General features: G+C 39.7%; 1 protein-coding gene across 1 annotated transcript in view; it reads right to left on the reverse strand.

The window, feature by feature from the left end:
• The window catches only part of PHLPP1 (PH domain and leucine rich repeat protein phosphatase 1), a 214,181-nt gene that overhangs the window by 75,719 nt on the left and 115,110 nt on the right, over nt 1–23,352 (reverse strand). The window contains exon 4 of the mRNA XM_057526990.1: nt 4,109–4,275. Coding sequence (XP_057382973.1) covers nt 4,109–4,275 — 167 coding nt within the window. The remainder of the gene's footprint in view (nt 1–4,108; nt 4,276–23,352) is intronic.

The raw sequence follows: 23,352 nt of genomic DNA on the forward strand, positions 1-23,352 counted from the left end.
GCATGATATAAAGTTCTTGATGCTCTGTAATGAAGTGCAGAAGCCTACAATGCTGTGAAATACACAAGAATACTTCAAAATAATTTCAAGCCTCAAAAACAGATTAAATCATGATATAACCCTTTAGCAAAAAATCATTGTAACTTTATTACAGTAGTGTCAGCAAAAATAGTATTATGAGTGCATAGGGCATATAAAAACCTAAGTTCAAGAAGTTCCTGTGGTTCTCTTTCACTGTAACCATCAGCTCCAGGGAACAATAAGGAAGTGCTCGAGCACAATATCCTTCTGGAGTTCTTACTGCCTATGGAGCTAATTCAGTGCAGCATCAAACTGTCCCCATTGTCACAGTATTCTTCTCTGCCAGGCAATCATGGCAAAAATATTCTTTTTAAAAATGCATAATGCCAAACAAGACAAGGATGTCCACTCTCGCCACTGTTATTCAACATAGTTTTGGAAGTCCTAGCCATGGCAATCAGAGAAGAAAAAGAAATAAAAGGAATACAAATTGGAGAGAAGAAGTAAAACTGTCACTGTTTGCAGATGACATGATACTATACATAGAGAATCCTAAAGATGCTACTAGAAAACTACTACAGCTCATCAATGAATTTGGTAAAGTTGCAGGATACAAAATTAATGCACAGAAATCTCTTGTATTCCTATACACTAATGATGAAAAATCTGAAAGAGAAATTAAGGAAACACTCCCATTTACTGCTGCAACAAAAAGAATAAAATACCTAGGAATAAACCTACCTAGGGAGACAAAAGACCTGTATGCAGAAAACTATAAGACACTGATGAAAGAAATTAAAGATGATACCAACAGATGGAGAGATATACCATGTTCTTGGACTGGAAGAATCAATATTGTGAAAATGACTATACTGCCCAAAGCAATCTACAGATTCCATGCAATCTCTATCAAATTACCAATGGCATTTTCCACAGAACTAGAACAAAAAAATCTTAAAATTTGTATGGGGACACAAAAGACCCCGAATAGCTAAAGCAGTCTTGAGGGAAAAAAACGGAGCTGGAGGGATCAGACTCCCTGACTTCAGACTATACTACAAAGCTACAGTAATCAAGACAATATGGTACTGGCACAAAAACAGAAACATAGATCAATGGAACAGGATAGAAAGCCCAGAGATAAACCCACGCACCTATGGTCAACTAATCTATGACAAAGGAGGCAAGGATATACAATGGAGAAAAGACAGTCTCTTCAATAAGTGGTGCTGGGAAAACTGGACAGCTACATGTAAAAGAATGAAATTAGAACACTCCCTAACACCATGCACAAAAATAAACTCAAAATGGATTAGAGACCTAAATGTAAGACTGGACACTATAAAACTCTTAGAGGAAAACATAGGAAGAACACTCTTTGACATAAATCACAGCAAGATCTTTTTTGATCCACCTCCTAGAGTAATGGAAATAAAAACAAAATAAACAAATGGGACCTAATGAAACCTAAAAGCTTTTGCAAAGCAAAGGAAACTACAAGCAAGATGAAAAGACAACCCTCAGAAATGGAGAAAATATATGCAAACGAATCAATGGACAAAGGATTAATCTCCAAAATATATAAACAGCTCATGCAGCTCAATATCACAAAAACAAACAACCCAATCCAAAAATGGGCAGAAGATCTAAATAGACATTTCTCCAAAGAAGACATACAGATGGCCAAGAAGCACATGAAAAGCTGCTCAACATCACCAATTACTGGAGAAATGCAAATAAAAAGTACAGTGAGGTATCACCTCACACCAGTTAGAATGGGCATCATCAGAAAACCTACAAACAAAAAATGCTGGAGAGGGTGTGGAGAAAAGGGGAACCCTCTTGCACTGTTGGTGGGAATGTAAATTGATACAGCCACTATGGAGAACAGTATGGAGGTTCCTTAAAAAACTAAACATAGAACTACCATACAACCCAGCAATCCCACTACTGGGCATATACCCAGAGAAAACCATAATTCAAAAAGACACATGCACCCCAATGTTCATTGCAGCACTATTTACAATAGCCAGGTCATGGAAGCAACCTAAATGCCCATCAACAGACGAATGGATGATGTGGCACATATATACAATGGAGTATTACTCAGCCATGAAAAGGAACAAAACTGGGTCATTTGTAGAGATGTGGATGGATCTAGAGACTGTCCTAAAGAGTGAAGTAAGTCAGAAAGAGAAAAACAAGTACCGTATATTAACGCATATATGTGGAACCTAGAAAAATGGTACAGATGAATTGGTCTGCAGGGCAGAAATAGAGACACAGATGTAGAGAACAAACATATGGACACCAAGGGGGGAAAGCTGCGGGGGGGTGGGGGGGTGGTGTGATGAATTGGGAGATTGGGATTGACATGTATACACTGATGCGTACAAAATGGATGACTAATAAGAACCTGCTGTATAAAAAAATAAATAAAATAAAATTCAAAAATTCAAAAAAAATTGCATAATGCCAATTTTACTTAAAAATGTCCTTGATGATGCAAAAAAGTTATCTGTATTACATCTCAACCGCTGAATACATATCTTTTTTATTTTCTGGGTGATAAAATGGGAAGTACACATAAAGCACTTCTGCTGTATATAAAGTATGATGGTTATCCCAAGGAAAACCCTTGTACGATTATTTGAGTTGTGAGCCAAACTAGTCACAATGTTCATGGAATACCACTTTTACTTGAAAGAACAACTGACAAAGTCAGTATTCAGACTTGGGTATTTGGCAGGCGTTTTCTCTACAATGAAGTTAGAAGGTCACTTCAGGAAAAACAACTGACAGTATTTGTTGCCAAGGGTAGCCTTCAAGCTTTCAACTGAAATTTAAAATTTTGGAAAACTTGTTTCCACACTGAGCCTGACAACTTCCCAATACTTAAAGATTTTTCTGCTGGGATCAGTGGTGATATTAACAACTGTCATTTTTTGAAACTGCATAATGAAATACATTAACATCTGGAATCTCATTATTATCCAACAAACCAGTATTTTCCAAATGACCAATACTTAATGCAACAAAAGGATGTATGGGCAAAGATCCATTCAAAGTACGAGAAAGATCAATGGGTCCTAATGTAAAAGAATTTTAAAAGTCTACTGATAGGATTTTACATTCCACACTGAAACCAACATTTAAGAAATTACCACTTGTCAAGTTTTGGTATAGTATCAAAGAAGAATATTCACAATCATCTGAAAAGAAAATTAAAATACTCTTCCTTTATTCTACATGTCTGCACAAACTTTATATAAATACTTATTGTATTATTCTTTCTGGATGTTAAAAAACCATAAACACATAATTATAATGGTTAATTTCCATAGTTTAATCTCTGATCATTATCAATCATTTAAGAACAAATGAACTATCCATTATTTATTTAAAAGTTGTATCATTCTGTAGTTATAGTCTCACATATTTGCAACAAATATATATCAGAGGTTTCATTTACCACAGAATCAAGACTGATCATTGCTCCAAAAAAGAAAATGAAATGAACATGGTAAATTCTTAAATCTGTTTCAGATAAATGCGAATAAAGTCCCTTCCCTCTAACTAGAGGAGCAGACCCTTTTCATTTAACATGTGACTCTTGAAACCTATACAGGAGTCACCCAGATGATGTGGTATTAATGGATTTAAACTTTCGTTCTTAAATTTCTAAGGAAATATCTTTTCATGGAAAAAACTGACCTTTTGTAAATTTTGAAAGAAGTAATTAATCTGACCAAACCCCCGTAGCTCAGAAGTAACACAGCAAATATCAACTTTTCACAGACCTATCTGCAGACAGGTTAAGAAATACAAGTGATTTAAAGAGAAGTGTTCTTCTTATACAAATCTATCCAGTTAATGACTATCATAAATCATTCATTTCAAAGGCAGAGACCTTGAAAAAAATTTCAGAATGAGAACTGAAAATGTCTTCACTACTAAAGTCCTATTACCCTGCCCTCTGAAAGAGAAAGGTTACTAACTGTAGCTTTTTAGTCAGAATATTCAAGAAACAACCAGAAGCTGACACCCCCTCCCCTTCCTAATTATCCACCCATTTCCGCATGCTCACCTTTGCAGTTCATTGAGCCCCCTTGCAGTTGGTAGACTGGGACTCTGCCTTAGGAAGTTTTGTTTTAAATTGAGATGAGTGAGGTCTTGGCTGTAGAAGAGGTTGGCAGGCAGATGCTCCAGGCTACAACATGAGAGGTCCACTGAGCTAATACGCTGTGATGCAACCTAGAAAGGGATAAAAACACAACTCAATTTTCATACCATCCTTTATCCTATAACTGTTTTCCACGGACAGAAACAAGATAACCCCATTTGGGAACACAGACCCGCTATGCAATTAGCACCATTATTCAAATATAAACCAAGAGTATTTACTTAGATAGAACTGAGCAAAGTATTACAAAGGCAGGAAACAGTGTCCCTCCGTGGAAGGTACTTACAGTAACCTAGTATAGGAGACAGGTTACAAAGAGCACAGATTATCCTATCAAGTTTAGTGATATCAGTAATCTCCTCCAACTGTAGGGCTTATGTTCCTGAAAACATTCATGGTAAGAGAATTCAGAGCTAAATAATACAAGACTTTAGAGTAAATACAGGGTTGGGAGATAGACACTAAGATCTACACAGAACCTACGAAAGCCCTTGTATATACTGATTTAAAACAGCACAAAGAAACGCAGGATCAGTGGCCTTGTACATATCTTTAATAATAGTGGTAGCACATAATCAGATTCCACTGCTTGCCTGCTCTGAACTTCTCGCATTGCCTCTCCCACAGTTTCCATTTTGCTTCACATAGGTATTCTAAGTGAAATTTGTTTTATGTCTAAATGTTTATCCACATATTCAAAGTTTTCCCGGTTAAATGGCTCCTATGATAGCCAGAGCCCCAGGGCTACAGGGCATGCTGGAAGCGGAAAAAGCGTTGGGCAGCGTGTATTCTCTCTCCCACATTCCAGGGACTGTGGTGCCTGTTTATGCCATGGCACGTGGCTTCGGGCCCACGTACACACACCTTGGCTTCTTCTTCCCTCACAGAGGCTGTGGGGTTATTGTTCTAAGATCTGGGTTGATTCCTCCTGGTGCTCTTTATCTTTACCAAAGCTTTATGGCAAAAACTCCGTTCCTTATTTGTGATCTGTTCGATGTCCTTTTCCATTTCCAAACCCCAGCTGACCAGCTTTTTTTTTTTTTTAAACATCTTTTTTGGAGTATAATTGCTTTACAATGGTGTGTTAGTTTCTGCTGTATAACAAAGTGAATCAGCTATACATATCCCCATATCCCCATATCTCCTCCCTCTTGCGTCTCCCTCCCTCCCACCCTCCCTATCCCACCCCTCTAGGTGGTCACAAAGCACCGAGCTCATCTCCCTGTGCCAGGCTGCTTCCCACTACCTATCTATTTTACATTTCAAACCCTAGCTTTACTCTTTCATGATTATAAAAGGCAGCAGAACATGGTCCTTAGGAGTGTGGCTCTGGTGTCAGTGGGTGGATTCGCATCCCGGCTCTACCACTCAGGAGCTGAGAGAACTTGAGTGCATCACTGAGCTCTCCAAGCTCCCATTTTCTCACCTGTATAACAGGCATAAAGATGACATCTCCATCTACATGCCTGGTCAGAAAAAGCACTCAGTAATTGGTGACTGCTATGACCATTTATGATTGCTACAACTACTTCCAAATACATCTTATACCCATTGGAACCCACATTCTCCTGATGCTAAAAAAGGTATTCAGAAGTAACTTTGCATAAAAGACATTCTGCTGATGGCATGTCTGAGGTTAGAAAGAAATTGCTGTGCACACATGAAAGCTGAGGGGACAGTGGGATGAAAGAAGGCCTGGCAGGGCTCAACTCAAAAGATTTTACAAAGGAAGTCTGAGTTTGCATTTTAGCAATTTCATCTTTCCTGGAATTCTCACTATTAAATAAGAAAAGGAAAATCCAAAACAGGCCAAGTCACCCACAAAAACCAAATGATGTGAAAAAAAGCCAGAACTTAATGGGCAGAAAGGTAGGTGCAAACATGTCACAGCCACACAAGATTCCCTGGCAGGAACCCATTCACGGGAAGTGAGGTTGAAAGTTATACTCGGTGGAATCATTCAGGCAAAAATATGTGGTGAGGAGGGAATGGTGTGTCAGACCTTCCATTTCCTGAGGTACAGGAGTAAAACAAGACAGACACAGTCTGCCCTAAAGGAGTGCACCTCAAGGAGAGGTGAATTAATATACTACTTGGCAATGGTTTCAATAATCGTTAAGTGCAAGGGCACAGAGCACAGTCTAAGGAGTCAGGGAAGGCTTCCCAGAGGACCTGATGTCCAAGCTCAAGGCTGAAACTCAAGTGGCAATCTGTGTTTCTGTCAGCCCCAAATCCTTTCCCACTCCTTTCTGTAACAATCCTTCAAATGCATGTGATTCTGACGAGGGCGGCGGCGTAGGCTGACCCTACGGCTACAGCAGCAGGCATGTGTTCCCAGCTCGAGCGATCAGAGCCCCCCAGTGCAGAACCCACAGACTGACCCAACGGGTACTGGCATGTGACCCAGGCTAGGCTAATCAAAGGCCTGCTCTGGGATATATATTCTAAAGCCAGGAGAGAGAGAGAAGCTGCCACTTCGAGCTGCAGTTAAAATGACTGAACTAGGGCTTCCCTGGTGGCTCAGTGGTTGAGAGTCTGCCTGCCAATGCAGGGGACACGGGTTCGAGCCCTGGTCTGAGAGGATCCCACATGCCACGGGGCAACTGGGCCCATGCGCCACAACTACTGAGCCTGCGCGTCTGGACCCTGTGCTCCGCAACAAGAGAGGCCGCGATAGTGAGAGGCCCGCGCACCGCGATGAAGAGTGGCCCCTGCTTGCTGCAACTAGAGAAAGCCCTCACACAGAAACGAAGACCTAACACAGCCAATAAATAAATAAATAAATTTAAAATGTATTAAAAAAAAAAAAATGACTGAACTAGATTTGTATGTATCAACCTGGATTGATTAAAAAAAAAAAGCAAGCTGCAGAATGTTACATACACTATAATGCCATGTATGAAAAACATTTTTAAGATAAACACACACAACAACTCCATATATTATGTATGAATAGTTATATGTGCAGTAAAGCTACACACTATGCATTGGGCATATGCCAAATCAATGACAGTGACGGCCTCTAGATGAGCAGGGAGGGAAATGGAAACAGGAATGGGAGTGTAGGGGATTTGGAATTTAGCTGTGATGCGATTTACTTATAATAAGAATGGAAGAAAAAGAAAAGAATGGAAGATATGGAGGAACTATGTCACTATGTTAACAACTGGGGAGGCCAAGACCGGTACGTGGAAATTGTAATATTATCCTTTGTGCTCTTCTGTGTGTGTGTGTTTAATTGGAAAAAAATAATGTAATCTCAATGAAAATTTCAGTAAAAAGGGGGGAAATGGATGACAGCAGTCTCCTGGCTTTCCTCGCATCCTAGTGTTCTACTACGTGGTGCATCAGAGACGATTCTTCCCCCTGTAACTCAAGGATCCCCCTAACCCTTTGTAGTGGGCTGAATGGCGGCCCCCCAAAAGGTATGTTCACATACTAATCCCCAGAATCTGTGAATATTAGTTTACATGGCAAAAGAGTGAATATTATCTTACATGACGAAAGATGTGATTAAGGATCTTGAGAGGAGGTACTTATCCTGGATTATCTGGAAGGGCTCTAAATATAATTACATGCATCTTCATAAGACAGGCAGAGGGAATTTTGAGAGAGAAGAAAAGGCAATGTGACCACAGAGGAAGAGACTGATGTGGGCCACAAGCTAAAAAATGCTTAGAGCCACCAGAAGTTGGAAGAGGCAAGGAATAGATTCTTCCCTAGAGCCTTCAAAAGGAGCACAGTCCTGCCGACACCTTGATTTTGAACTTCTGGCCTCCAGAACTGTGAGAGAATAAATTTCTGTTGTCTTAAGTCATCAAGGTTTTGGTAATTTTTAACAACAGCCATAGGAAACTAGTACACCCTTCTTAATTCTTTTCCATAGTACTTTTCATTTTCTTTCATTCAACATGTTTATTGAATACCAACTATATGCCTATTACTGATCTAGGTAAGCACTTAGTATGCTTCAGTAAACAATAAGAAGATCCCTGCCCTCATTAAACTTATCTCACAAATAAGTATATTATATGTTAAAAATTGGTAACTACTATGGAAAAAATAGAGCAAGGAAAAAGGGGTCAGGATTGTTGGGAAGGTTGTAGGTTGTAATTTATATAGGTTGGTCAGGACAGGCCTCACCTAAAAGGTGGCATTTAGACCTGAAGGACATGAGGAAGTTAGCTGAAAGGATTTATCTAGAAGAACACTCCAGGCAGAGGAAGTAGCTAGTGTAAAGGCCCTAAAAAAGGAGTGTGGGGCTTCCCTGGTGGCGCAGTGGTTGAGAATCTGCCTGCCAATGCAGGGGACACAGGTTCGAGCCCTGGTCTGGGAAGATCCCACATGCCGCGGAGCAACTAAGCCCGTGAGCCACAACTACTGAGCCTGCGCGTCTGGAGCCTGTGCTCCGCAACAAGAGAGGCCGTGATGGTGAGAGGCCCGCGCACCGCGATGAGGAGTGGCCCCCACTTGCCGCAACTAGAGAAAGCCCTCGCACAGAAACGAACACCCAACACAGTCAAAAATAAATAAATAAATAAAAAAAAAAAAAAAAAAGGAGTGTGTCTGGTCTGTTCTAAGAACAACATGAAGACCAGTTAAGACAGGGGAGAGTGACCTGTGATGAGGTCAGAAAGGTAAGGGGGTTGCGGGCGGGGAGCAGATCTTGTACCGCCTCTTAGGTTATTGTAAAGACTCTGGCTTTTTGGGCTTCCCTGGTGGTGCAGTGGTTAAGAATCCGCCTGCCAATGCAGGGGACATGGGTTCCAGCCCTGGCCCGGGAAGATCCCACATGCCGCAGAGCAACTAATAAGCCCATACGCCACAACTACTGAGCCTGCGCTCTAGAGCCCGTGAGCCACAACTACTGAGCCCGTGTGCCACAACTACTGAAGCCTGTGTGCCTAGAGCCCGCACTCCACAACAAGAGAAGCCACTGCAATGAGAAGCCCACACACTGCAACACAGAGCAGCCCCTGCTCGCCGCAACTAGAGAAAGCTCGCGCTCAGCAACAAAGACCCAACGCAGCCAAAAATAAATAAAATAAATTAAAAAAAAAAAAAAGATTCTGGTTTTTCATGTGAGCAAAATGGGCCGTCGTGGAAAGGTTCCAGAAGAGTCTCTGTCTCTGACTGTAAGCTCATAAAGAAGGGATTTGGGCCTATTTTGTTCACAATGTGCCCTGTGCTCAGCACTTAGTACGACCCTCAGGAAGTATTTGCTGGAAGAATGACAGGGGACTACTTTACAACCCTTCCTTTCTCACCAGTTTGCATCCGACCCATCTGGTGTATTCCTCCATGTGGGGACTACTCTGTAGAGGACACATTCCGTTTCAGCTGAAGCATCATACTGAATACTCTCTTTGGACAGCTACAAGATAATGATTAAATGTCAAGTGGTATTTGATTTCTTTCCTCATTCTGGACCGCAAGCTGTTCCCGCTGGAAACAAGGGGGAGGAAAGCACAGTAACAAAGCTACAGCAAGCAGACGTGGTCTGTGGGAGTCGTAGCAGAGCGGGGAACAGGGACAGCGGGAACAGAAGTTAGACATGCCGTGATGGCAGTGGGGCAGTGAGCGGCCAAGGCGACCGCAAGAGCTACTACCGCTAGCTGCACCTCTGCCCAGTCCCACGCCCTGCAACAAAGGGGAGATTTAAACGCTTTCCCCCAGATCAGCCTGGGCACCTAAGGACACCACCACAAAGAGGTTTTGCTGCACTCCCAAATGAAAAAACTACCAAAAGGGCTACTACCCAAAGAGGCTGTGACCCACCTAGATAGCACCTGTTAAAACTAAGATCCTCCTCAAGATAAGAAATTTAAAAAAAGAGAAAGCCACCTGTATACACCTCAGAGCAAGTAGCCTTTTATTATTCTAGCTTTTTTTTTTTTTTCCTAATAGTAATACAAAATAGCAGCTAACATTTAGGGGGCACTCTTCTTTAGATGTAATGTTAAGTTTAATCTTCACAATAACTCAGCATAGTTAAGGACTTATCTCCATTTCAAAGATGAATGTTAAAGGGTGTGCCCAAGGTCACACAGTGAAAGCAGCAGCAGAGTTTGAATGACAGCATATGCCATGGAGTCAGGGCCCCAACACAGTTCAAGTCCTACCCAAAGGGAGGCTCCTCTAATTGCCACGATCAAATCCTAACATAACCCTCAGCCCAGAGCAAAGACGATTTGATGTCATCCCTCACAGACCATCAATGAACCAACTGCACATGAATGGATTCAAGTTTTAGAAGATCAGTTCAAGTAACCATGGCTTGGGAAATCAGTGCTAGTTTATATTAACAACAAAAAAATTTAAGGCTAATAATTTAGAGTTAGTAAATCAAATGGGATTTTTTCCTCCATAAACCTCTGTACTTTCGGAGATACATTAAAATGAACATGAATCCCAACCACTGGCTCACATTGTCTTCTTTTCCAAATGACTTGTGAACACATATGAACCAAAAGCTCATTGGGCCCTCAAAATATTTCCCCCAAAGACCATTGCAGATTAACCATAAAAATGATAATGTGAACAACAAACTTTCCAGATTACCTACTGGGCTTCTACACAGTTCTAACATCCTACTCAGCTTGACACTTTCCTGAGTCGTTTCTTTACCAACCGTTAGCACACTTGTATCAAGTATCTCCGCTCTGAGTCTAGCTGGGTTGCATTTCTAAACCAATATATCTACCCTAGTCCTAACCTACCCCTCCGTGCTTTCAAAATTATCATCTTCCCTTGCAACAGGACTGCACTCTGCATTACTCACATTATTCCTGATGTTCACTTAGTGGACAATCTTCTTTTATAAGCAACGGAAAGTTCAGAATAACATTCACGTGATTTTTTTGTCCCCACTATATTTTAGTGAAGTGGTATTTATCCTTATTATGTGCAAAGCATGCTCAAAATTGAACAAAATGATTCTGAAAGGCTTGGTCAAAGCAGCTGAAATAGCACAAATAATTCCGCTTGTGCAAAGTAAAATACTGCTGTAAACTGGCATTATGAGTCATTAATTGCTCTGGCCTAGCCTTTAGTGGTTTGGGAAACTATGCCCTGGTTACAGGGATAGTCTCTGGGGAGTTTACCAAACTTCTGTAAAAAATTCTTAACCTCAACTGACTTAGTTTTAATTCTCACCCCCCAAAGATGCTTTGGGAAGACATGAAGTAGGAGAATATAAATTTAGAATAGAGTTTATTCATCTTTCTTAGCTAAGCACTCTAATGACTTATTTTCAATTTCATCCTCATCAATAAAATTTTATAATAATATCAAACAAAAAATTTCCAATTTTAATAAACTTTAAGCTGTCACTGCTCCAAAACATGCAATCATTTCTTTAAAAAAATTCTACAAATATAGGAAATGCCTTAACTTGACTCCAGACATTTTCACAATGACATCTCATTTCTTGATCCTGTACTAATTATCATTTTATAAAATCTGTTTAACAGCAGATGCAGAAAACCTTCCTATAAAATTAATTACAATATATACATTAATAATGTCCTAATAGGGGCATATCAAACTGCCAATTTGGGACTTAGTAAATTCTACCTGGAATTCTGGTATTTTATCGTTTCTTTGCCTTAAATGAGTAAATGATATGAAAAATTTTTAAACCCAAGAAATAAAATACACAAATTTACACACCATTCCAAACCACCAGACGTAATCAAATCAATGAAGACAAACAAGAAGATGTGGAGAGGCTATCATTGACAGACAAAAATGAGAGATGGAACTCTCTGAGGGCAAATTATTCAGGGAAGGGAGGGGTCTATGATTTTAACATTAGGCTTACTAAAACTATAAGGTACCACTTAAAACATCGTTAAGGGACCAAAGAATAATAGAGCATGGAGAGAGCTGCAGGCTGGAAAAGGAAAGAAGGAAGGAAGGGAGGGGGGGAAGAGAGACAAAAAGAGAGAGAGAGAAAGAAAAGAGAAGCGTTAGATAGATGACTGACTGACAGATAAGCAAACAAATAAATAAAACACATGGCTCACTGTAAAAGCACCAGGCTATAACAATAAAGAAAAACAATATTGAGAAATTTAGACTGAGAGGAGTTCCTCCTAGGTGTCCCGACTTCTCTTTGCAGGTGAGTAGAGGGGATGAGTGCACCTTTCAACATGTATCTACCATTTGTCTTTATGAAACAGACACTGGACTTGATATTGGAGACATGCACATTTCATCTTCAAAAAATGGGTCCCTTGAAGGCACAGACATCTAACAAGTATAATTCCAAAATGCACATGCAATGTTGCGGTAGGAACACACAGAGCACAGGACACAAACCCCAGAGCTCCCCAGGCCGTTCCGGCACTGAGGGTCCCCTCACGCGCCAAGATGGGCAGGTATACGCGCCAAGATGGGCAGGTATTCCCAGGCACTGGCACTGAGACTGGCACTGCACCATCAGGAGCAGGCAGAGCTCCAGGATGTGTCCCACGAGCTCGTGGTACAGCCTAAACTAGAAACGCACACCTGGCACCTCACCCTCTCTGAGTGTGAGAGGCTCGGAGAAGATGGTACCCGCAGCCTCCAGAATCACTAACCGTGTCCCTCTAACAGTCATCTTCCTTCCACACACACAAAGCCCACTGTGTTTCTCAGTAAGAAAAGAAAAATAGAGCTTGGCTTGGGTGGAGACCAAATCTGAACTCAGAGTTCCTTCCTCATTTCCTTATTGGCAAAATATGTGTAAACAAGCTCTTTAGAATATGACCACCTGAGAGTATCTCTGAGCTCCATCACGGCAGCATTCCCCCAAAGCGAGCATCTCCTCGACAAAGGAGAAGGGAAAAGATTGCTAACCACAAAAAACTTACATTCTAACTTTCTATTAAAATAAGTAACATAAATGCACACTTAAATGATTCTCTCTTAGAAACAGGCTACTTGTTTTCCATTTAAAATACAAATGACACATACACCTCATTGGTTAACTACCAGTCTAACATACAAGGTCTGGTATGTTTAACATAGAGAGTTCGCTGATATTTTTTCAATTATTCCAGTATTCCTTACTTTATAAAATAAATCAGACCAGTGAGTAGAAGAATTTAACTGCTCAGAGCAGTTGTAGATAATCCAATACTCTGGGTTACAAATATTGGGGTCTTCCAAGGTAAGTAAATATATCACAGAAACTAAACTCTTAAGATACTATGTATTTTTACATTGGTCTAAACACTCATCAGATTAAAATGATTTAACTTCAAAATATAAGACGACGAGATGTAGAGATCTGGTTAATCATATATGCTAAGTTCCTGATACAGCAATACTTGACCGGTTTTTGAAGTTAGACAACACTAGTCCCCTCAACACTGAAACCAATTTAACTTGCTTTGGGTGACTCAGAAGGCATCTCAGATTTCCTAAATACGTCTTGGTCATTATTTAAGAAGATCAGTGATCCGTGGCCATGCTCAAGTGTCCTTAGCAGCACACCCCAGTCAATAGACTGCCTGGTAAATCACCTTTTATTCTAATACTGAGCTGCCTGGATTCTACTGACAACTGTGTATCTGAAGTAATTCTCTTTGACATTTTCAGTAAATCTCAGTTATTATTTGAATCTTGGTTTGTTTTGCCCCTTCAGGCCACTGTAAAACATTGGAAGTACAATTAAAGAAAAAGCAAGGAAGAGGAACTCCCTGCATAAAGCAGTGCTGGATACTTTACATCTCAGTTCCCTCATCTGCAAAATGGAGATGATAATATTTCCTCAAAGGTTATTTCCTTTTGTGGTAAAGCCCGACCTCACACAATGTTATGGGCACCGACCTCACAGGGATACTATAAAGCATCTAGAATAGCGCTTGGCACACAGAAAAAAGTTACCAAAATGTTAGTTATCACTATTTGTTGTCACTACTGCATCAATTCAGTCGGCTAAATGATTTTATTGTTAACAAAATATATCTATTAACAATTTGGGGGGAAAAACAAAGAGTCTTTTTATTTTTGTGTTGATCTCATGAATGAATAACTAACTCCCTTTGGACATAATGTCTAAAGCAAGGAAAACAATAGTCACATACTCTGTGCTCATCAGATAGTACCTGCAGGTATATCAAGAAACTGCAGAGCACCCAAAGGAAAAAGCTAGAGAAGGGATCTGGAAACCAAGTGATGACGAAATTGTTGGAATTACCAGAGATGTTTCTCCTAAAAGTAGATTGCTAAGAGGTGGGGGAGGGCACAGAAATCATAGAAACTTCAATAGTTAGAGGTTATCAAATAGGAGAGTGAGTACGATTACCATTTGTTAAACCAGAGGGCAAAACTAGGGTCAGTGAGTCAAAGGTATAGGGATAAAGACTTCAGCTCACTTCGAAGGAAGAGCTGTCTTGTCAGACACTATAGGTATCTGAAAGGCTGTAGACCTTTTCCAGGAGGGAGGTTAAGTCTGGGAGTCCACAAGGTCCTTCTCAAATCTTAAATTCTAATTCTCTCAACTAAGAGCCACTTGATGATGACTAGACTTTAAGGTTAACGAACACTTTTAAAGAAAATGCCAAGTAATTGTTAAGGCAACTGTTCCAGAAAACTACAAGTAATATTACCTTTTTGGCGACTACTTTACAAGGGCCCTTCCCAATCTTAAAATAACATGCTGTAACTTTAAAAAACAGCTGTAGGGACTTCCCTGGTGGCACAGTGGTTAGGAGTCCACCCGCCAATGCAGGGAACATGGGTTCGAGCTCTGGTCCGGGAGGATCCCATATGCCGTGGAGCAGCTGAGCCCGTGTGCCACAACTACTGAGCCTGCACTCTACAGCCCCTGAGCCACAACTTCTGAGCCCATGCGCCACAACTACTGAGGCCCACGTGCCTAGAGCCCGTGCTCCGCAACAAGAGAAGCCACTGCAATGAGAAACCCGCACACCACAATGAACAGTAGTCCCGGATCGCCACAACTAAAGATAGCCCGTGCATAGCAACGAAGACCCAGTGCACCCAAAAGTCAATAAATAAATAAGTTTATTAAAACAAAACAAAAAACAAACAAAAAAACACAGCTGTATGTTCCTCCCTTAAAACCTAAAATGTATTTTACTAAAGATAACAACATACAGATAAAATACACGTGAGGAACACATTTCTTCCATTTGCTGAAGTCCTGACGCTAGAAGTGGAGCCTAGAAGAATGCCTAGCACAGAGAAACGGTGGAATAAATATTCTCTCATTCCCCCTTCACTACTTTCTGTCCCCCCCAACAACAGAGCTGTTGACAGAACAGGGGAGGGAGGGTGGGAAGACAGAAGAAGGGAAGATGGAGACACATGGGATGAGTTTAACATGTAAAGTACACAAGTCAGCACCGTTTCACAAAGCATGCTGCTTCTGTCAGGATACAGTAAGCAAACTAGGTATCTTTTTCATTTGTATAAAAGTGGATTGAAAAGCTCTGAAGAAAATAAATTTAAATAATTTTAAATGGAAATGACTTAGAATGAAGGAGAAACCCCTTCTTTAGGAATATATTCACTAGGATTTCAGAACCAATAGTTACTATAGAAAAAAAAAGAAGGGATTAGCAATGTGGAAATAAGATGAAGCATAATTATAATTGCAAAGAGACCATTTTAATATTTTCACTAAATCACAGTATTATGTATTAGAAAAACAAAATTTAATGTAATCCAAAATACTTTATCTTTAGTTTAAATTCAAAGTAGAATTTCTAAATTCCCTAATTTCATAAACTATTTATATCTATAATAAGGAAAGATTCCACAATATGAATTTTTGTGTAACTATACTGGAAAGTTAATTATGATGTTTGGTGAAATAGTCAAATTTTCCCAAGAAAATAAAATGGAATGAGCAGGATACTATCCAGATGGGCAGTCCTTTTTTCTTTTTTAAGATTTTTTTTTTTTAATGGCTGTGTTGGGTCTTCATTGCTGTGCGCGGGCTTTCTCTAGTTACAGCGAGTGGGACCTACTCTTCGTTGCAGTGCACAGGCTTCTCATTGTGGTGGCTTCTCTTGTTGTGGAGCATGGGCTCTAGGCACACAGGCTTCAGTAGTTGCGGCGCATGAGCTCAGTAGTTGTGGCTCACAAGCTCTAGAGCACAGGCTCAGTAGTTATGGTGCATGGGCTTAGTTGCTCCGTGGCATGTGGGGTCTTCCCGGACCAGGGCTCGAACCCGTGTCCCCTGCACTGGCAGGCGGATTCTTAACCACTGCGCCACCAGGGAAGTCCTGGGCAGTACTTTCTAACTTTAGCTTCCATTTTTTCCTTTTTCACGTTGCTCAGACATCTGTGATATGACTATACATTTACATTTTACACAGTTGTACTTTTGTAGATATTTTATCTCTCCTTGAAATGCTCTTTCCCCTTGTCTTTGTTGTGAACTCCTATTCATCCTTCAAACTCAGCTTGCTCATTACCTCCTTGAAGCTTCCTGTACCTAAATATTTCATACACTGAATTTCCAAACTTTTCTCATATCTTCACTACAGAATTGGTACAAGAGCAATTTTCTAGGGATTGGGGTGACATTTTATAAACTAAAATCCATGTCACTCAGACCCTCAATTCTACTTCAGATTCTGCCATAGACTTGCTAGATTGTCATGGTCAAACGGCCCTTGATTCTTTATCTAAAGAATGGGTATAAAATGTGAAGGGAGGGTTTCCCAAAAAAGCCCCTTTAAGCCCTGGACTCCTTAGCAGAACAGGATTGAGAGTACAGCTTCTTACCTTTATAACCCCAAGGTAACCAGCAACAGCAAAATCCCTAAAAGACAAGTGACTAACCATGCTGACAAAAAGCAGAATACTCCCTAAATTACACTTCAAATTAAGAGACAAAATATGTGTAAATATGTGCAAAAGATGACTAAGTGATCTTAAAGGGTTCCTTGCAACTACATCAAATGACACAAATTTATATGCTGGAAACAATCCTATTCCACCAGATTGATTTGACTCTGTGATTAGTGAAGTATTCTTTGAGTAAAATCTGGACAATAAAACACTTTTTAAGCACACGAAAGCAAAAGTTCAACTGTGATTCACCAATATATCTTATGCTTATTTAAAGGGTGATATTTACTCATCATTTCACGTGATCGTTAATTCAGCATGAGATGTTGCCCTGACTTGCCTACACTATGCGTATTAAGGGTGAACCAAAATATCACGGCAACCAAAACTTTAACGTGGTGACTTTTTTTCATTTAAAAAAAAAAAAAAGATGGCCTAGAATTAAAATACTATGATTAATACTAAAAGAAAGATAGCCAGAGAGATAAGCACTGTGAAAGCCACCGTCGCTGGCAACTGCCAGCCTGTTAACCACTGATCAACAAGGAAAGAGATATGTGGACAAACTAAGTGGCCTTATGAGGCGTCAACTTATACCACTGGGCCATACAACATATACATATAACACAACTGGCCACAAGCTAAGAATTGGGGAAGCTGAGTAATAGGTATGAGCGTATTATCTCTACTTCTAAATATTTGACATTTTCCATAATGAAAATTTAAAAACACATTCATGCATACTTTAATTAACTAATAATAAATAAATGTTTTTTCACTTGGAAAAAAAACAACAAAAACAAACAAATAACCCCACATTCATGCACAACACCAAATCAGTGATCTAAATCCCCTTTTAAGCTTCCTTGAAATCAAGAAACAGACTTTAATGTGGGACAATACAGTGTCCCAGAAGTGACTAAGACTTTAAATTAAAAATAAGTACGACTTAGGCTATAGATTCACATGAAGACTAACTTTGAAGAGAATCCACAGGATCAATCAACATGCCTAAAACCAATGTACTCCAAAAAGTGGGCCACAAAGAGGGACAGCCGGGGCAGCATTTCTGTAAAGTCACTCGTACACCTGACTGGAGCACTTCTGCAATTCCTGTTCTTCCCTCAACTACTACCCTCGCCCTTGCATCACTGTCCCACCAACCACTTTGAAGACACGCTGGACAGGTACCCATGTTGAGCTAGCAGAGTTCGTTCTACACAGCATACAACAGGATGTTTGCTGAATTTTTAAAGCGTGCCGTGCATTAATATTTCAGGGATGACTTTAAAATCAACATTGTAATCCTCCCAAAGGAGACATTTCTTCCACAGTAACTACCACTAACACCCGCCCCAAATTAAAAACTCTAAAGGGACAGCCTCGGATGTTATTTTGGCAAGCAAAAACTAAGGGCTAAGATTAAGTTTAAAAAATAATAAGTATATAAGAGCCTGTCTTGGTAGAACATGGCTAATTAATAACCTTTTATATATGTTCACAAAGTCAACTAAAAAAATTAGAACAAAGAATAACATTTTTCTTGTAGCTAAGATCCAGAAGCATAAACTGAAAATAAAGAATTTTTATTTTAAATTAATTATCTAATTCATTTTAATTCAAAAATCACTGGAATTTGCTTCTTTTTGTCTTCCCACCCTGGGGTGAGGATGGTCATTAAAAATCAGAAACTCAGGTATTTCTCTCTGTTGTTGGTTTGTCTTTCTTTCAGACAATTATTAAAATGAATCCTCATTTAAACATCAGGATATGGACAATCCATTCTGTCAATGTTTTGTTCCTCAAGAAGAAGAAAAGCAAAAGAAACTGTTTCCATAGTAACCCTGAGTGTGACTAAACTGTATACCTTCCTAAGACCTACATATAAGGAGGAACAGACAATGGAAAGGGGAAGCTAGAAGCGGAAGTGGCTTGTCCGTCAGCCGGTGCCACTCCACGCTTCCCATACGCACATCACCCCAAAGGGACCGAGTTCTAATCCTCTTTCCAGCAGCCCCAACCTACCCTCCCAGGATGTGGGGTTAAAGGAAAAGACACTGTCATAGGATTTTCCTCAACATACAAAGTTTAAAGAGTGTGGCCCTATTTTATATGGGTTTCATACCCAAATAGGGAGTTCTCGCACTTATTCCTCCTATAATACCTAACCTCTTTAATCAGACCCTTATAACTCATTTCCCCTTTAATTCACTAAGTATAACAACTTCTAAAAATTTTTGAAATGTGTATCTGGTTTTAAGGGTTGAAGAAAAGGAAGACAGGGCTTCCCTGGTGGCGCAGTGGTTGAGAATCCGCCTGCCAATGCAGGGGACGCGGGTTCGAGCCCTGGTCTGGGAGGATCCCACATGCCGCGGAGCAACTAGGCCCGTGAGCCACAACTACTGAGCCTGCGCGTCTGGAGCCTGTGCTCCGCAACGAGAGAGGCCGCGATAGTGAGAGGCCCGCGCACCGCGATTAAGAGTGGCCCCCACTTGCCACAACTGGAGAAAGCCCTCGCACAGAAACGAAGACCCAACACAGCCATAAATAAATAAATAAATAAATAAAATTAAACTTAAAAAAAAAAAAAAAAAGACAGGGAATTTGATTGCTTATATATAAAAAAAAAAATAAGAAAAGGAAGACACTGTATCTAAAATCTGCATTTATTAAAATATTTGCCCTCTATCCCCTACCCCTGACTTTTCAGGAAGAAATCTTCTTTCTCCCCAATGTCTGCCATGCTTAATTACTTTACCCCAAAAGGCTGCTGTCCTGGTTAAGAGCAGCAGAAGGTTCCTTGTTCAGATAAACTAAGCATATGTGTGTCTTATGCTTAAAATAAACATAAAAACAGGTAATATTTTTAAAAAAATATATTGTTCAGCCAGTCAGTGATGATGGCAGGAATGACGGTCATAAAATTATTTATGTATTTATTTAGTCAGTCATACATACACACACACACTTCCTATGTGCCAGTGTAAGCCCATGACATGCATATTTCATATAAGCACTAAGAGGTAAGTGCTATTATTATTTCCTTTATCAAATGAAAAGGCTTAATATTTAGAAACTTAGATACAGTCACACGGCCAGTAAATGTTAGAACCCGGGTCTCCTTAGCTGAGACTCAAACTCTTTACTCCTACACCATTTGTCCTCCCCAGACATTCAGAGCAGTTCTAAAGGGAGGGGAGGTTAAGGTTCTGATTCAAGTTCGTCCTAGTTAATATCAGTTAACTACCAGTTGAGTACTTGTTAATACTAGTAATCTAAGGTAATTAACTCAAAGTCCCCCCTCCCTCCTGGAAGTGTGAAATGTAAGCTGCAGTCTTGTGTATGTACATGTGTGTAGCTACATTACATTTCAGCACGTACCTATCAGATGGTTCCTAACAGCCATACAATAATGAGGGAAAAGGGAAACTCACACCAACATTCCTGTTCCTCATCCTGCCACCATCATGTGCTCCTGTGTCACAATTCTCCCCCCCACCCCCTCCTACTGAGAGGTCTGATGTCTGAACCAGTTCAAGGTTTGGATAATCGGAGTGAGAGCCTCATTACAGAGACACCACCCTATTAGACCACAGAAATGGCATATTAACCAACCAGCAACAGGGAAGAGTACTAACCAAGCTAACACTTGACACTTAAGATCACCTGCCACAAGTTAGAAATCAACATTTTTCACACCTTATTTAAGAGATATTTAATAATCTTCCTCTTGCACTCCACCTCTCTGCTGTCTCCCTAGGAACAGAAGCTCTTTGAAGTGAAGAACTGTATTTTGCTAGAGTTTTAAAGGGGCAAATATGGAGTCTAATTCGTGCTATGGTTTCTGACTGAGACTACAATCTACACAGCAATTCAAAGAACCTAGAAGCCATTCTTTATGTTTCCCTTTTCCTCATGCTCTTTATGTAATTTATCAGTAAACCTGTCACTTGATCCCCAAAACACATTTGTTCACTTCTCTCCATTTCCACCATCACCTGTTGCCTAGAATACACCACAAGAGCCTCTTGATGGTCAGGCCCCCCTGCTTCTATTCTTGCCCTCCACAATCCATTCTCTACACAACAGCCAATGTGATGTGAGATCATGGAATCTTCTGGAAGAAAACTCTTTAATGGCTTGCCATTATGCCAATGACAAAATCCAGACTTTTCATCCTCTTCTATAACAGAAGACCCTTGTCTTCTCTGACCTTCACCATCCCTCCTTCCAGTCTTAGGGCTCTCTCACTCCCTTCTCCCACTACCTGCAAAGCTACCCCCACCAGATCTTTAAATAATCAGATATTTCGTTCATTGAAGTATCAGTTTAAATGTCCCCTCCTCAGAGTTATTCCTCTCCCATCATTCTCTGTCATATCACTTTGTATTATAGCATGATGATTAACTGATATTTTCTTTCTTCTCTGTTCACTTATTTATCATTTGTCTCTCCAATATAAGCCCTACCCAGAGAGGGAAACTGGACTTGTTCTTTGCTGTATCCTAGTGCATAAAATACATACCTGACATACAGAAGGTGTTTAATAAATTCTTGCGGGCTTTAGAACAGTGATTTATCAATTGTGTGGATGTTTAATATACAAGACGATTAAATTCAATACCTATTAATCTTTGTTATTATTGTTTCAGTCAAAGCAATCTGTCATTGGTAAGCTTGATAATTTACATAAACTTTTATTTACATCCTTATCCATGTCTATTTAAGAATTTATACCTCTGACTTGTTCGAAAAAGAATGTAAAGCAGCTATTACACTGCATTTGGTATAAAAGGTCAAAACATCTCCATATAGGACATTCTACAAAACACCTGACCACTATGTCCCCAAAACTGTCAAGGTCATGAAAAACAAAGAAAGACTGAAAAACTGTCAGAGATCAGGGGAGACAAAGGAGAAATGACAACCAAGTGCACTGTGGTGCCCTGGATTAGATCTTGGAACAGAAAAATAACATTAATGGAAAAACTAGTGAAATCCAAATAATTTCAGAGTAACGTACTAATGTTGGTTTCTTAGTTTTGACAAATGTATCATGGTAATATTAGATGTCTGGGAAACCAAGTGAGGAGTATACAGAAACTCTCTATACTGTCCTTGCAACTTTTCTGTAAATAGAAGATTACTCCTAAAAAAAAAGTTTACTTAAAAAATCAACATCTCCATATAGACAGAAATTTAAACTGCAGTTTGACCATAGTTTGGCATTTTATTCTGAATAGAGTATAGGCCATTGACTTATTGCTTTGAACCCATACAACCACTTAATGTTAAAAGCACGATATTATATAATATTTGTCTCCTCACATTTGCAACAACAAGAGTAATTTTAAAACAACTAGACAGATATACTAGTTGCCTCTAATATCACATTAATTCTACATGCAAGTCTGAAGGAGAAGTGTCATCTTTCCCTTTTTCTCTAGTAGGGGTGCTGTCCTGTACGTTTAGAACCTCCATTTGCCTACTAGGTTGGGAGAATATTCAAAGTCCTATCAACCTAAACTCTGTCCATTGCTTCTTCCTAAAAGGAGAAACTAATGTTCCTAAGTATATTGTATCATCAGAGAACACAGTTTTCTCCCCCTGATAATTCAAATGAGCCCAGTATGTCAAAAAGACTTTCTAGACATTATTCTCTAATTTTCTCTTAACTGCTCTACAAAGTTATTCCTTATTCATTCACTTGACAAATAATTACATCATGAAGCAGTCTGAATCACACTGAACTTGAATAACAAATTGGATTATAAATTCAAAAATGTGAAAGCAAATTCCACTGTAATGTTTCTGCACCCTAGGGAGGTTTCATCATTTCATAAACACACCCAAAACCAAGGCACAAAGTACTGCCATCTAACCCACTGTACATAATTCTACAAATGTGATATAAAAACGTTCTCACACACAGCACCTGAAATACCAGCATTTCTTTATCTTATTTATCAGTTTATTGTGGGTTCCAGTACACACACACACACACACACACATACACACACACAGAGCTATTTTGTTTCATGGGTCATGGAAATCTTATTTAAACAGAGGACTATAAAATGGTAAAAATAATTAAGACGAAAAAAGAAATCAAACCATTCAAAAGGCAGAAATTGAAAAGGTGAAAGGGAGATGGTACAAGATTAGACTGCTTATAAGAAAAAATGGTCAGAGGAAAAGGGGAAATTTGTAACAATTCTCTGGGTATTTTGTGGTTTTGTAGTTGTCCTACCCTGGGCCAGTCCCTTAAATATTCTCAACCTCATGTTCCTTCACTACAACATTAAGATAATAATGACAGTCTACCCACTGAATTC

The sequence above is a fragment of the Balaenoptera acutorostrata genome, chromosome 13 (assembly GCF_949987535.1).
Source record: "Balaenoptera acutorostrata chromosome 13, mBalAcu1.1, whole genome shotgun sequence".
Lineage (NCBI taxonomy): Eukaryota > Metazoa > Chordata > Mammalia > Artiodactyla > Balaenopteridae > Balaenoptera > Balaenoptera acutorostrata.